This window comes from Platalea leucorodia, assembly GCF_965183815.1.
Source record: "Platalea leucorodia genome assembly, chromosome: 10".
NCBI lineage: Eukaryota > Metazoa > Chordata > Aves > Pelecaniformes > Threskiornithidae > Platalea > Platalea leucorodia.
Genome location: NC_138832.1, coordinates 3,332,095 through 3,349,370, shown reverse-complemented (window position 1 = coordinate 3,349,370; position 17,276 = coordinate 3,332,095). Strand labels below are relative to the sequence as shown.

The window sequence follows — 17,276 nt, the reverse complement described above, 5'->3', positions numbered from 1 at the left end:
GCATAAGGATAATCAGGCCACAAGTTAAAAGTCGAGGTTGAAGCACCTGTGATCATTATTATTTAATGCATAACCCTCCTGTAGTTTGAGTTTTTAAAAATTATCCTTACCCATATTTACAATGCTGAAACCTTTCAGTACCCTGTGAGACCTCTACTGATACCTTTCATTAGTATTACGATGCCATGAATTTTAGGGTATTTTGCACTGGGGAAGGCTGTAAAGCAAATACATTTCTTCAGAATTTTTTCTAGAGGAATGTGTTACTACTTGATTAAATTATATCCATCATTATTTTAAATATACTACGGCAAGATCTTCCATATTTTTTTCAAAAAGGCTATGAATATAGAATAGAGCATAGTTTAATATAGACCTTGGAGTTTAAATAATTTTGTTTCCTAAAATGTAAATTTAGAATATAGTTTTAAATACAAAAAAGGATTTTTGGACTGTGAGTTCTTTTTTATTTTAGATATTGTTTAATCTCCCAAGTAAGGATATAAGCAATAGAATGAAAGAAAACTGTTGAGAATCAAAAAAAAAAGTTTTTGCTTAGAAGTGATAGAGGAAGAATGAGCTTCAGACACGAATATTCTTTGCTATTTTAATAATTAATGTTGAGTGAACATATTATTGTCACTTCAGTGCATGGAGTTAGCCAGGAATTCTGGGTTTGCTACATATTTTCCATTATGAGAAACTTATTTGAATCCAGTATCTTGTAGTGCAGTCCTTTTACATGCAAAGTTTGTGTTAAAAATTAAAATTCCTGGACATAGTGAGGAAACAGAAGGCTCTCCAAACTTCAAAGTCTGTCTTTTGGCCAGAGGTGTTATGTATCTGCGCTGCAACTCATCAATTGTCAGTCTTTCTAATAGCAGGCAGTTCAGGGAAATCCTTACAACAGGTTCTCTGTTACTCAGTCTGTATCTTGGGCAGTGGCATCTATTCTGTGATTATTTACAGTTCAAAGCATGTTTTTTAAAAGTTGCTTGTGTCTTTCTGCATAGTGGCATGAACATACTTCTACTCATCCCAACAAAATAAGAAAGAAGACACCATCATTTAATTTAACAAAGACAAATAAGGCTTCCGCTAAAATATATTTTCCCTATTCCTATTTAGGGAATTCCTTGTCATGCAGGAAACCATCTGAAAACAGACTATCAGGAAACTCTGCCATCTGCAAGACTGCAGGGAGCAATTGTTTTCACAAGTCACAGTAACCCTGGTCAGAAACAAGATTTTAACACTTGGCTTACTAGTCCTTATGGAAGAGGCTACCCATACTAGCCATTATTTAATAAGAGACTGAAAAGCATTGCTTTGGAGCTTGGTTTTGGTGACTTAAATCTTTCTTCTTTTTCTTCTTCTTCCACGTAACAGTATTCTCTTGACATTAGTGTACTCTCTAGCATTATTTAATATTGCATCCAATTTCATTGTTTGCTTACATCTTTTAAGACCACCCAAGAAAGATGTGCACAGTACATAAACAATTGGAGGCTTAAATTCCTGATTATAAAGATGTATCTGCCACTCTGCACTTCGTGCCTTGTCCTGGACAGCATAAAGTAAAATGCTCGCTTTCTGGCTTGCATATTCACACAGGGCTAACAACTACACTGATGTAAGACAATGGAGAATCACATTGTTGATCTACTTTGTGCTAGGGAGATAAGTTTTAGTTCAGAAGAGGTTTTTTTCTCTTCACATTAACAATAGTTTCCATTAAAAGTTTAGAGAGTAAAGGAACCAAATAAATGAATTAACACTAAAGATCAAGTAATGGGAGAACCAAGTCCTGTTTCTCGAAGATGCCAGGTATCAAGAATTCCAGCTATCACACCACCTATGACGATCCCTCTGTTGCCAAATGCATGCTTTTCAAAGTAATTTCAAAGTTATCAGGGAAATAGGAATTACAAAACTTTTATTTATTTTGCTATGCACAGGCCTTTGTAGTCTTGATTGCTCATCTGTGTTTTGATGTGATATAAACTCAGTAAAAAAGAAACTGCTTTGACTAACAGATTTTGTGGATATCATAGAATCATAGAATCATTAAGGTTGGAAAAGACCCTTAAGATCATCGAGTCCAAATATGAACTCTTCATAATTGTCAATATTGATAAACTCACAAAATACAGATTTACTAGTAGAATGCACGCTTTTTACTGCAGCAACAATAACATGGAATACATAATCAAATATCAGCTCTACCAATATACATGGTATTGAAATAGAAAAAATTACTAGTAACTTTGAAAATCTTTCAGAGCGCAATGTCTACGTGCAGTTCCAATTTAGTAATGGACTTTTTGAATACCTTCATCTGAATGCATAACCACTTAAGTTAGTTCACCTACTAATTTGTATGTAGCTGTCACAGTTTAACATCCCTTATCTGGTCAGACAGTCCAGACTCAGGTAGAACCTTCCTATTTAGATTCTCTTTCTTAAGAACATTTTGAAGTGCCGTCACACAGTACCTGTGTATCAGTTTTTCTGTACAATTTGATCATATTTTATTGAAAAAAATAAAATATACATATGTAATACTTCTAGATTTGACTTCTTTTGAAACATTTTTCCACCTTTTAAAAAGATTACAATAGCTTCCATGAAAAGTTCAGACTGAAAAAAGCAAATGAAAACCCCAAGCAATAAAGCACAAAACAGAAAAGAATTGCACTGACATGTGAAATGTGTTAAAATTCTTCATTGAATCAGTCATTTAGACATACAAAGATAATGATGATGATTACGATGACAATAATTATAATCAACTAAAATTTAAATTCATCCATTTTCCTCTATGCAAATACTAATTATATTTCTTTTCTTTAAAATGAATGTGACCATTTTAAGTAGTTATTCTTGCAAATCTTCCTAATAATCTGCCTCAACATTTACAACAGCATAGCATTCTTCTGAAGTGGGGGAAAAAATGCTCTCTTCTGGCTTAACTGAAGGGTCGATGTAAGGGTCTATATAAGCTATATAGACTTAATATCCATATCGCACCCTCAGAATGTGAGGAGCTATGGCCTATTCTTTCCTTTTATTTACTTAATCAAACAGAGGAGGCAGCGCCACTCGTAAGGTGCTAAGTAGATACAAAAAAGGGGAGTGAACATCAGGTTCCCATTAGTTCTGCTGTAGAGTTTCTGAGTCGTTTTAGGCACACAGCAGAAGTAAAGTATAACAGCTCAAAGTCTTCCTCCCTCCCCTTAGAGAGTCTGTGATGCAAAATTGCTCTGAGAGAGATGGTTATAGTTCTGGCAATAGTCAGATGTTGGGGAACAATGAGCAATTCTGCTATTGGAGAAATTACCTTATCAAAGAACTGCATTGTATGTATTGCGTGGATCTATGATGTAACCGTCTGCTAAGACTGACAACCACCAAGCCTAGGTCTTACCCTAAAAAAGATGATGCTAAGACTAAAACAAAAAAAAAAAGTCTTCTAGTTAGTACTATGCATTATGATTTGTTACATTCAAACCTAAAATTCTCACTCAGACTACAACCAGATTTGACCTCCTATTGTTTTCATTTTATACGTTATCACTCTAATAATGCATAGACTGGAGAACACCCTATCATCGAGGCAATGGTGTTGAAATTCAGGTCTCAGATATGCCAGAATGCTCAACTGCATCGTCCCCTGAAAAGAGATTAAAATGCAAACATTTTATAAAAACCATTAAATACTTTACTATAGCTGACCCACATAATGGTTCCAGTAGGAACATTCTTTTCCTAGACCTATACAGTTTAATTAAAGTTTAATAAGTACCATGTGGATGTCTTATTTTCTGCACAAGAAAAGCTAGCATTTAAATGGAGTGTACTATGTTTGGATTAATGAAAAATAGATGTTAAATCATAAGTTTCCTTTCTGAATTCTCAAAAGCATCACTACATATAGTCCGGCACCAGTTTACAGCTTTGGAAAGAAAAACAAGACCTGTTCACATTTCTGTGAGGCAAGCTGAGCATAATCTCATTTCAAATTTCTTAAAAATTTCAGTGGACCACTATTGCTACTCTCTGGCTTTAAAATTCTAAACAAAATAATTTAAATACAAAACCTTACTTAATTGTAATGTTGTGAGGGAAATTCTTAATAAGGAGGCCTTTCCTGTATATGGCTTTAGTAAAGGTACTTACTAAAAATAAGAGGCGATCACGCATATTCCTGTTTCTTACAAACAAGACTGATGGTTGTAGAAGCTGATGGCTTTCTTTTTAGTCCCAGCCCTTTTAATACTACAGTTTCTCCCAAAGTCACCCTCCTACAGGTGAACAGATATTTTCATATATGCCCTTTCAGAGGGAAATAGAGTAAGAGGGTCTGGCAGCTCCTCCACTGGCTGTATGTACCCTCAGATAATGAGTTTTCAGTGAACTAAATCTCTGCTCTTAATGCAGAGCTCTAAGTGGAGCACTGACAGACCCAGCGCACTGCAACTGAGGCAAATTCAACCTCAAACACAGACTTTCTCAAAGTGAAAATAATGTTTGCTTCATCACTTTTATTCATCTGCTTACATAATTTCAAATGTAGTTGTTATACTTAATTTCATTTTTTTAACTTACTGTTATCACTGATCTTGCTTTACCTGGAAATCACTGTTATTCACTCCTAACTTTTAGATGTCTCTTGGATACAGTTTCATGTTTGAGTCCTTGGTGATAAGTGTGTCTTCACAAGAATCCGAGCTTGCAAGAACTCATTTCATCTGAGGCCTTTATAGTCTTTTGTTTATGGTTTCTCTGGTGAAGTCTAGGTAAAAATACTGCATATGAGACACATCAATTCACTTAGCTTTATGGACCACTTTAAACCCTTTTAATTATATGATAATATTTATGGTGAGTTTCCTGAGGGAGCTTTATCAGTTTCAGAAGTGAAAGTGTTGGTTTATCCTCTCTTTTCTTTGAGCGATGTGTCATTTATGATTTTCAAGACTGGAGAATACTACCATTTAAAAAAATACTCAAGAACCTTGCACTTGTCAGTCTCCTCAAATAAGGAACTCCAGCCTTCCACTCTGTGGTTGGTTGGGTTGTTTTGCTTCATATGCCATATTATCCATCTCCCAGACCAATTCCTCTTTTTTTCAGTATTTGTGTGGGCACATTTTTAAATACGTATATCCAGTGAAATGAGATAACTACTCCTCTCTCATGTTTAAAGCAATATGCATTTCACCTTTACCTGTAATTATTGTTTGTTAATCAATCAGAAAAGACCATGATGTAGGGGCTGAACTTTGCATGGTAAAACTTCTGTTGACTGTAATGAAGTAGGAATATGCCCTAATGGCTAAAGAATCCATATTCATAAATTGGCAACAAGTCAAAAGAGGTGAATAAAAGAAATGCAATATATAAAAGAACAGGAATATTTCCAGAGAAAAGAGATTAGTTTCTTACATAAGCTACAGTCTCCAGATGTGTTGGAAAAGGTACATTTTTCCTAAACCCTGAGAACACAAGTCTGAAAACCTCTTACTATGCAATAAAAACGGTTTCAAGTAACATTGCAAATGAAATAAGGCAGTAACTGAATACCATTAGACAGACTCATCCATATTTACTGATCTTGATTTTTTGCACAACTTTATATAGCGGTCCTATATATCCAATCAGTTTCTTTTGTCTGTTGTTTACTGGGAATTTCTGAAATAACCATAATTGACCAAGACTTTTAGATGCCAGAACATACAAATAACCGAATTGCTACATCACAAAGCATTAAACTCTGCTTTGTAACATCCTGTTTTATAATGGCATAATTTCAGTAATTCTTCCCAATTTATATTGATGTTGTTGAGGTCAAATTTTGTTCTAACAATGACATTTTCAGCAGATGAGAAGAAACAGAAGACATTGGTTATTAAAAGGATATTTTAAAAATGCCAAGTTATCACTTAGAACGTGTAATTAAGCTATACAAACATACTTTGATACATATACAAAATGCATATATTCTATGAGAGTTTTTAATTTAAATCCTCACTAGCGTGGGTGAGGTTCAACTGTGCATACCTGAGTATATTTACGTCCTGTTGCTTGCTTTCTGCTAGAACTTATCCTGCATTAGTCCATAGTATTTCTAGATCACATTTTTGGCTTTGGTATCAGCCTCTTCATTGATGCTAGGCAGGAACTGACTGCTGCCCATTCCGATCTATCTGCAGTGTGGATATTCCACACTTCAAAATTATCTTGACATCAGCATAGGAAAGCATTTCCACAGGTAACTGACTTTGACATCTTATTGACCGATCTTGAATTTGGGAGTTCTAATACTTTGAAGAACCATTTAAATTTTCATTTACAGACTGATGACACGTTAACGGTACGTTGCATATTCTTTTATTCATTTGAATAGGACGAACTGGTAATCCATATACAGTGTAAAGTATGAAATAGAAGTTTTAAAAAGTCATGTGCAAACCTCTGCCAGAAATACCACTGTGTCTTTTCAAGGACCTCTTAGATACAGTAAAGAACACACTTTAATCTACTGGGGAAGTGAAGGAAACTTCTGAAAAGGAACACATTCCTTTAAAAATTTACAGCGTATAAACCCAAAACATAGTCACAAACTCCTGATTATTTTTTATGAACATGTACAAAGAAGTTTTAGTCCTTTGCTTAAGTATATTGACATTACTTCTGTTTCAAAAATAATTTACACTATTCTGTCTCTATCTTAGTAGTCCTAAAAAGTACACTTTTTTAATCAAGAAATAAAAGATGCAGAATGACAATTAGGAAGGTAAAAGGCTGTTTAACAAACATGCCTAAATGCTTCAAAAAAAACCCCTTCTATAAAAGAAGATACAGCAATAATAATTCATGTGCTATACTGAATTATTTTAGCTACTGATACAGAGCACTGAGAGAAGTAACCTAACCAAATAAAGAACTGAACTGACACCATATATTGCATATAATGCACTAATAACGTGGTTTCATGTCCATGTAAATCAAGATACAGTCTGATTCTACTCTACTAGTTTGAGTCTCCAATTCGTAAAGTAAGTTTTCCTCCGCATGTCTCTAAGAGACAAGCAATAAAAACTGCAGCATATTAGTCATCATCCTAGGTTCATCAGGTATTTTAAGCATTAAAGATTAGCCCGTAGCATAAAAAATAACTGAACTTTTGGGCTACTGCAAAGACCATCTCCTTCGTCCTGCACATCTGTAGTTTTAGGAAGCCTGTAAAACTCATAGGCAATCCTTAATGAAGCTGTAGTGGAGCCTTCTTTGCATATTCTGCCACTTGCGCTGGGCAGAGCAGCCTGATCAAAGCTACGATTCTGTTTTTGTCTCCTCTGCGGTCACTTTGTACAAGCAAGTTTTGACTGCAATGAGAGACCTACCAGATTTTTGCAGAATGTTGTTAATTCAAGATTGGAAAAATAGACTTCTTGCCTTGCGTGCTTACAGAAGTAGAGTGAAATGTAATTCTCTGTCCCTGTCTCTCTAAATAATCCTATAATTTACTCACATCTTAGGAATCAAAAGGGCAACTTCAAAATTAGTTTCAGTACTCCTTAGGTAGAGAATGTGTTTTTAATTACTCAGGATTTTTAAATATGTTTAGTTCACTGATCTACCAAGGCCAAGATTACTGTATCAAAGGAATATTCATACCATCTATGGGAATTAAGTGTCTACATACAATTGAGAATTTGCAGTTTAGAGTCTCATGCCACTAATAAAACACAAGTACTGTGTTTTCGGGGCATGCTTGGGACTGACCGCTGCCAACCGTGACAGGAAGAAAGAAAAATTCAAATAGTGGTAACAAAGAAGAAGTTAGAATAAAGGTGTGTCAGAGTTTGGAAGAAATTTGGAAACATGGAATTTTTTTCCCAAATGTGCTTGACTGTAGAGTGGCTGTTTCTGTAGTTAATGAACAATCTCGTTTGTGCGTGCTTGAGTGACTGACAGTTGCGTAACAGCAAACTCTATATGACAACCATGCATAACTTCAGCAGCACACAAACATTTTCTTGCTGCCTGAACTAATGAGCTATTTAGTCGGGATAAATCAGGTTATTCAGTAGATGTTTCAGGCAGCTAATAGGCCCAATCCTGCTGCTGATCCTTATTCAAACTGGTACTCGAGTAGAATTAAATTCTGTATCCATTGGGTGAATAATAGAATGAATAATGAGATTTCACACGTGAAGTCACTGCAGGATAAAGATACTATGTATCTTAAAAAAAATAAAATTATCATAGTGAATATGAAGTATTTGCCGTTTGTTATTTGAAATATTCGAGCAAATGATTTGAGACTAGATCTTGAAATAACTAGAAACTCCATAATTCTAATGCTGATTCTTCCTGATTTCCTCTACGGCCTTCTACCTGGGAAAATAAAACCACTTACATAGTTTGTGGGGTTTTGCTAAGAATACTGTATTTCTGAAAAGTATTTTGATAAAGTTAGATATTAACTACACAGACTTTAAGTGAGAAAGGTAGTTCTACGAATATGTGAAAACCCCAAACAGAAGTTACAAAGCAAAACCCCGTGGTTTTATGAGAGATGTTTTGCCTGAAATCAAAGCAGGAGAAGTTGCTTGCAGGAAAAATATTTAGAGCTGCTAAATGGGGAATCTTAAATTGATCCTTGCATGTGTCTTTCTGAACTGTTACTGCTAAAAATGCTGTATGAATCCTTTGCAATATATAGGATTGTGAATTATGTCATAAAACATAGAAAAACAAATTTATTTGACACGGTTGGTTAAAAAATACATTTAGTCTTGCCAGTGTGCATTCTTGAATGCATTTTGGCAATTCTAATTGATGAGACCTAGTTTAAGAAAATATAGGGAAATTCTGCAATCAGGCCCCAGGATGTGCAGTTTAATTACGTTGGTGTGCATTTCTATTTGTTTCTAATGTAGAGGATCTATTGGTAAAATGAATGCCCATTTTGTGGTCTGTTATGCAGAAAATGTTTAATCCAGTGTTTGATTTACTCTGTTAAATCTTCTTTATTGAATGTGCTTATTCATCCATGCAGAATTGGGTATGCTGCTTTCTGTTACTATGACATTGCAATTAAATAGCTAAAGAGAAAAACATGGTAAGACATTTTCTCAAGGTCCATGAAATTCTCATAAAAATTATTCATACTTACATATTTTACTTCTACATTTGCTGATATTAAAACTGTAAAGTACAGAGAAGAATTTTTATGTTGTATGGGGCTGACAAACCTTGCAGTTAAAGATCCTGAATAATCATTTTTGTCAAATAAATAGTACTAAGAAGAATTTCTGGTCCAGTGGATAATGACTGTCATCACGAAATAGGATTGCACTGATTGCATCTTATGAATGAAGCTAACAGGAACTCACAGAACCCAACAACAGCATTTTGTGGTGGGATAAATACTTAAGCACTTGAGAAACAGTAAGACATTGACAGGGGAAAAGCTCTTCTCTAGTGCAGTCCTAGAATTACACTAAACCATAACAAAAGGTTTTCACAAATGAGATTATATTTTCATGAGTATGCCCTCCCTCAGTGAGAAAAGGATGTGCAAGGAGAATTTGTCTTATCTGATCTAACCAATATAGTGATGCTTTGTTCCTCAGCTCAAGACATTTAGGTCAGGAGGATCCAGCGTTGTGAGAACTCAGGAGCTAAATTTCTGTTGTTACAGGTTAGAAAGTAGAAAGGACAGCTTCATGAACAGAATTGCCCTATGGAAGCTGCAGAATGGAATTTTTTTTTTCATCTCTATGGGACCACTGAAAGCATAAATATAAGGAACATAAGATTTGATCTTACTATTTTTATATCTGAATCCGTAACTACTAATTTTCTCTGTTATGTATTTCTTAGCATGGCAACCGAGCGCTGTTGCCTAATCTGTATCTTTATTGTTCTTGCGTTGGTTGATGTTTCCTGCTAGACTGTTTTCCGTGCTGTAGCCTGTTCTCGCAGGCCTGGCAGCACCGTGGGGGCTGGGGGTGTCTGGTTCCCATTAGTCGCTTTGCACTATTTATTTTCACTATTCTTTTGCTACGGGAACAGGGAGCTTGTAATAAGGTGTTAACAGGCTGCTAGCTGGTTTATTGTTATTATTGATTTAAGGTGTTAAGACTTTAATATCATCATACACAATGAATGATATTAAGAGATTAGTTTAAAGCCATATAAGCCGTTAAATGCAAAATAAAAAGCAAAACTTTCTAGAAATTTCCAGTGTATTCTGGCACAGGTATTCTGTCCTAAGTTATTTTGCCTACGTTGCTGTATCTGGCTTTTTCAAATATGTCTATTTATTCCTGCTGTTCTTTCACTCAGACTGCTAATACAGGAGGGGCTACTCTGAAACAGTAGATTAATTGTTTTTTGCCCCTGATTTCCCCTTCGTTTCTCTGTAAGGTGAAGGAAGAGGCAGAGCGAGACTGAAATGTGAGTTAAGGCTTCAGAGGAAAACAAAGAAAGAGTTAATGTTAATTGATGGCCTGAGAAAAATAGGGAGGTTTTTGAATGCAGAGAACGAAGTGCAATCCAACGTATAGCATGGCTGTTAATGAACAAGGACATGAAATTAGGACTAGATGAACTAACGCACTTTCTTTTAAAATGTCTGCAGCATGGTGGATAAAGGAAAGAAATTACCACAACTGGGAAACAAGGGGACTTTTTTCAAATAATAAAGGAAATATTTTCTTGGATATATTAATGAAGTGCAGCGATCAATGAGATTGAACAAGCAATAGAAGTAGTTTTGGAAACTCTGCGTATGCAGGGGGCAATAAGGAAAACGAAATCTAGGGTGGGTTACTGATGAACCGGTCACCCAAGAAACTCCAGTGGAATCGACACAGGAGTTGCATAAACAATACGGGTGTTGCACTGAAGTATTTGGCATTTAGAGTAAGGGGTGGAATGCAATCATAGTATTGTATTGCCACAGTTTACCGATGGATGCTTGGAGCCCGTGTGCGCTCACCGCTGTTTCCCGCAGCGTTGCCGTCTCCGCGGCAGGGGCCCGTTCTCCGGGCGGGGCCCGGGCCGGGGGAGCGGGGCCGCGGCGGAGCGGCCCGGCGGGCAGGCTCCTGCGGGCGGACCACACCTCCCAGCGGCCCCCGCGCGGCGGCGGCCGGAAGTCTCTGCCGGCGGCTCCCTCCATTTCCGCCGGCGCCGGCCACGTGACGGGGCCCCTCCCAAGATGGCGGACAACCTGCCCTCCGAGTTTGATGTGGTGGTGATCGGGACCGGTAGGAGAGGGTGCGGGGGCGGCGGGCTGCGCCGGGGCCGCCGCGGCGGAGTCGGAGGGGCTGGGCGGGCGGTGTCAAGGTGCCGGTGCTGGGGAGGGGGCGGCGGCGGGACGCGGGGCAGAGCTGAGGGCGGGGGGGCGGCAGCGGCGTCTGGGGAGGGCGGGCCGGGCGGCTGCCGAGGGTACCTGCGGGCAGCGCCGCGCCAGTGCCCCGGGGGCTCGCAGGCCTCTCGAGGGTTGCTGCTAAGGCTTAAGTGTCAAGATTTGCTTAGAAATAGAGGTGGCACGGAGGTATGTGTGGTGCGGGGCTTTAATTGGGAGGGGGAGCTCCAGGAACCCCGTCCCTGGGGGCCGGTCAGGTGCACCCCTGAGACCGAGTGCTCCTTCGGTACTTCATAAAGCTTTGTCTGGCCCTGCCACCCTTGGCAGCCCTTTTTCCTGACATACCTTCTTGCTGGTCGAGTTTACTTTTATGCACTGAAAATAGTTCTGAAGGGCTAAACTCTGTGTTGTTGCAGTATGTATGGTATACACTGATAATATCTTTTTTTTTTTTAAATTGTATCCTCTAATGTAAGAAGTTTTATCTCTTAAAAGTTTTTTCTAATCTCTATGCCTGCTTAAAAATAATCCAAAACTTTTTTTTTAGTCGTCCTCATTAAAGTGTATTTCTCAGTATATGAACAAACGTAAGGTTGAATGATTGCACCTAACAGAGACTTGACTCTGCACTTTCTGTATCCTGCACAAGTTTATCCTCTTCCCTGTTCAGGTGAATAATGATGGAGGTCTTGAATGTCTCACTGAAACATACCACAACACTGTAACTACAAAACAAATTCTAAAATATTCCTTCAGAAGTAAGATACTTGATGCTTGTGTATCATAATAATCTTTAATGTAATAGATTTCTGTTTTGTAGAACCCAGTGACAGTGGCCTGGCTCAAACTGGTCTTGATAAGCCCCCCACTGTAAATTCAGCATTGAGCTCTAGTCTTAAAATGTTCAAAATGCATTACTGTTTGTAGGTCCCAAATTTACACTCAAATTTTGTTTGCTTTTATGAAGAGCTCCCATGGTCAGCTCAGGGTGTTAATTGGAGCACAAAAGGGAAGACAATTCTAAATGTTACTGTTTTCCATATGAAATCAGGAACTATGTTTTTGGAGTTCGTTAATCTATCAAATTGTGTCCTTCAGATTTAAGACTACTTTTCTAGAAATTTGGAATAGAATGAGTGAGTTTTTTAGTGTAATTGCTGTTTTCAGTGTTTACCAGAAAAAAATTAATTTCCTTGCAGTGTATGTATAATTGCTCAAAGGATTGCTGATTTAGTTCTGGAGTTTCTGAGAGATTATAAAAACATATTGTCCCCATTGTTGGCCATAACTCTACTAAAAATGCAAAATTAAGGTTCTTGAACAAATTAAGCGATCCTTTCTGTGTTCTTAACCCAGTTGTATGGAGTGGAAGGCCTCGTCATGAATCTGACTTTTTCATATGTGTTCAGATTTGTGAATATTTTGAGTGTATGAGAAGAATGGTAAACAATGAAAGGCTAAAGTACCAAACTGAAAGGGTGGATTATTAAAAAGTGCATAACTTCCGTGATTTTTGAGGATAACTCATTCTTTAGTACCATGAGAAAAATAGTCTTTATATAGATGATGCAGTGATGTAGAAAATTAAGGGAAACTCAGAGGTTTATAAAATTAATATTAGGCTATTTAGATATTCTAGCTACAAAGGAAACTAGAAGGTGAAAGGAGTAGCTATTCTAGCTACTAAGAAGCTAGTGAAGGTGTTACCTCTTTAAAAGAGCTGACTATAACTTACATAGGTAAGACTTCATCTTTTCATGGTTCCAGGAAGAGTAAAAACCTGCTGCCAAAATTTTCTTCTGGAGTTTTCTTAATTTTTGGTGAAGGTAGGATGTAACCCAGCTTGCTCTGGCAAGCCTTGTGCTGAGGGGTCTCACGGGCCCAGGGAGCAGGCCAAGGGAGTCGCTCCGGCAGCGGCAGCCTGCCCTTGTGTGCTGTCGCTCATGGCCCATGATATGTTGTGCTTGCTGGATGTGTGTGGTGGGTAATCCCAGGCTGCTCGCTGTGGAGAAGTGGTGGTTGGTGGTAGGATGTCACAGACAGAAGAGATTGTGCATGACTAGGCACGCTATTAGAAGAACTCACCTGAAACTGGCAGTTCACCAGCAGAGGCACTTGTGGCTGAACTGTCTGTGCCAGGGAGAGTAGGTCATGCGACACCCATCAAATACGATCTTCCCTGCTTTGGAACGATCTTGTAATATTAGAGCTTCGATGTTGGGGGAAGGAAATTCTTTGAGCTAAATTCTTCCTCTGAAACATTGCTGTATTTGGTGGTAGTGGTGTGGATTTCTATTAAAGGATGCATTTTTGCCCACCTGTAGAGAGTACTGCTATAACTAATTTCAAGATTTTCAGAATTCTGCATTTTAGGAATTATTTTGTCTTTTCTTTGCATTCCTTTTTACTAAGAACACATGTAAATGGAGACTAACACTGTTGACTGTGGTTTTGGTTTTTTTTTCAATCTGTATTAAACTACTCAGTATGGAAGATTATTCAAAGTAAAACTTTCGTCTGTCTTTTCTTCTGGGAAACAACTCCTGAGGGAATATCGTAGCCTTGTCTTTAACTCTCTGCTTTCTAATGCTGTAACCAGTGCTGAGTGTACCTATGGATATTTAATTGTCATATTGTAATAACTAGAATGTTTGTGTTAATGATCTTTTTCACTGCATAGTAGTAATTACATTCTTTTCTGCATGTGTGGCCTTTTTCTGGTTTTATAATCTGTGCATCTGTTAATTTTAGTAATTAGATTGAGTGGTAACATTAGGTTTGAATTTGTTTCTATTTCAGGATCATTTAACTGTTTCCCTGTAGTAAGCTTAATGAAAATGGAACCTCACACTAAATTTTAGTCATCAGGGCTCCATTTAATGCTTAGGTTCAATTACTTCATCAATATTTCTGTGGGAAAAGTAAATTCGCTTATCGAAGAAACTACTTTTCCTTAGCCCAGATGAAACATTTTCTTGCGTGGGCAAGTTTAGTGCAAGATGGATGTGTAGTACAAATATACTAGTCCTGGTGGGTTCAGCAGCAAAGTTTTGCTACTATTGTGGAATTTATATCCATAGTTCTAAAGGAAACTAGAATATCATATGACATAAAATTGGTAGGCATATCTTGAGGTTTTCAATGGCGACACAATATGGGAATTAAAGCTGTTGTTATATCGTTCTTTTGTTGTACCCCCTTTTTTCTTGCGGCATTGAAGTGATTCTTTCCTTCCCCCCCATGGCCTCTCATATCCCTATTTTCCTGCTTGTTGCATATGGTACTATGGTCAAGGTACCCACTAACCAGGCAGGAATGGATTTATTGGATGATTCTCTGCCAGAGCAGATATTGTGTGATATCATCAACCCTCAAAGTAGTTCTGGTATTCTGGAAGGTCTGTTCTTTGGAAAGTGATATTCAGTGATTTTTATCTGTCTAAAAGCCTGTGGGATCTAGGTTTGGAGGGCTGATGTAAGTGCTTGCTCGAGGAATTCAAGGTGGGCATTAGTCATGTTCATTTAAATGAGTTCATTATTGATAAGTTTTTGTGGGGTCAACTTTTAAATTAGTGCAGGCATTAAAATGGTAGTACGTTTATAGTGAGAGGGAACATTATGAGTTTTTTGATACCTGTTTTTTGACAGAAATATTTATCTATTTGAGAGTGACACTCAGAGCTATGAGTCAATGGCAGAGCTTTTGTCTTTCAGCAGTTGTCAAATAGGAAAATTCATAGGCAAAACATTCGGCAATGTTGAATTTATGGCAGAAACCACTGTTAAGTGCAACGATTTGCAACGTGGCTGTGCATATTTATAAGTTGTGCGGGTAAGGATGCAGGGTCATCCTTATCTTTTAATTTCTTCAGTTGATTCAGTCTTAACTTCTTAAACTTGTCTCTGATACTCCAGAAGGCCTGTATTAACTGCTGGTGAAGTTGTAAAATAAAGGATATGGCTCTTTAAAAGGTGGTTGTATTCACAAGTTTCTCTGCCAGTAATTCTAATTTTTTTCTAAAAAGGAGTTATTCTTTATAAAAGCAGTCACAGTAAATTTTCTAGTTCTATGCAATTTTCTTTCCATTCTGGTTTTCAGTGGTTATAAATAACACATGAAATGACTTTCAAGGTAGAAAGCAGGAATCCATTTTGAAATATTCTATAAAATAAAGAGTGATTTATGGTTTCATATGATTTTGGCTGAAAGCACTCGGGCTTTGCCAGGTCATCAAAGTCCTGTCAGGGGAATCTATTATTTATTGTTCGATATGCTAGGAGTGGTGTAAGTACTTTATGTTTATCTTATGTAAGTACAGTGTTAGGAAAAATCACTTCCAGATACTAATACAATTTTTTAAATATACCACGAAAAACTAACCTAAATATTCTGGATGTGAATTATGAAGTTAACATTGAAGATTTATTAAAAAAAAAAAAAAATTGAAAAATGAATAATTCTTAATGTTTTTATTGTTGCAGGATACTTTTAGGATGTGCCTAAAATGTTTTCTAAAACGTCTTCTGGACTGATATTTTGGTTACGTTATGTTCTAAAAGTAGAGAGTCCTCAGTTAACATCAGCAGCTATTACAGCAAAAGCTAGATGGAAAACCAGCTGAAAATGGATATTTTCTGATGTCAGTGGTCATTGTGGCGCTAACACAGTGGCACTGACTTGTAACGTTGATGTCTGGAAGGAGGAAATAGACCCATATTATTATTATTATTTGTAAATAAGTCATTACCTGTCTGTATAAATGTCGAGCAAAATGAACACTGACTCACAGTTTTCTCCTCACCCCCACTTTTATTTTATTTTTTTAGTATTCTCCAAGTGTAAACATACCTTTATCTTACTGACTTTTTTTTAACCTGACTAAAATTGAGGAGTTGTTTTCTGGCATGCCTTCTATTCTGAATTTTTTTGCATAGCAGAGGTGCTCTGACAGCTTTTTTGGAGGCTCGGACTCCCAGTGATATCTCGGAAAGGATTCTTTTCCAGATACCGTGAAATGTTCCTTGCTGCTTTTGTAAGGAAATTCACTATTGTGTGAATCTTTTGTTGTCCTTCTCAACCTCTTAGTGTTCTTCAGGTTTTCTAGGTTATATTGCTGATCTTACAAAATAAGAGACTGTTGTACTCCTGTGATCCTACTGTGAAAAAAACGGAGTAGGTCATCTGCATATCCAGGTGAAAAACTGCTTTAGAAAAAGTCTTAGCAAGGTACTTTGAAATTCTAGTCTGGATTGGGAGTAATCAAAAAGACATGTTTGTCTATCCCCAGTAGAAAATGTCATTCCACTGTTGGGAGGATAGTCGTAAAGCTGGTAATTCAGCCCTTCTACAAGAACTCATCTCTTTGTAAGTCACTGGTGCACTGAGGTTGCTCTAGAGCCAACCAAAGCATTTTGTAAGAGCCTCTGTTGGTACACAGATAACTATATGGAATTACTAATGTAGGAGAAGAAACTTTACTATTTAAATCTGCTTTTATGAAATGTTTAAAAATGTATAAGGAGCAAGGAGAGCAAGCCATCTTCCCACAGGGAGGCAAAAAAGGAAGTTGAAAGTATTAGAAGACTTGGGTAAAAATAAAACTTAATGTGTGTCGTACTATACAGATCTTCTAACATATGTGCTTGGCTTTTGCTTTATCTGCTGCTATTGGTTGTAAAACAAAGGTTACTCATGGCTGTAGTATGTGCTTGAGACGTCTACTTACAAACCCTCTTTATTCAATACAATTTTATTTTTTTCTTTAAGACACAAAGAATCTTCTGGATTTTATGTCATCTTCCTTAATGGATGTGATTTAAGGGGATGTACTTACATAGATAATATTTGTTTATATAGAAGTACACAAATTTGGTATTTCTTTGAAAATTAT

The 17,276-nt window shown here is 37.1% G+C and overlaps 1 protein-coding gene across 5 annotated transcripts in view; it reads left to right on the top strand.

The window, feature by feature from the left end:
- The first annotated feature begins 11,216 nt into the window (after positions 1-11,216).
- The window catches only part of CHM (CHM Rab escort protein), a 75,158-nt gene continuing 69,098 nt past the window's right edge, over positions 11,217-17,276 (top strand). For 4 of the 5 annotated variants that reach the window (XR_014229318.1, XM_082323112.1, XM_082323111.1 and 1 more), the window contains exon 1: positions 11,223-11,285. Coding sequence is in view for 3 of the 5 variants with exons in the window: in XM_082323112.1 (XP_082179238.1) it covers positions 11,237-11,285 (49 nt within the window). In the remaining 2 variants the exon portion in view is untranslated. Of the gene's footprint in view, positions 11,286-17,276 lie in introns of all 5 variants that reach the window. The other variant, XM_082323113.1, reaches the window with a different exon arrangement.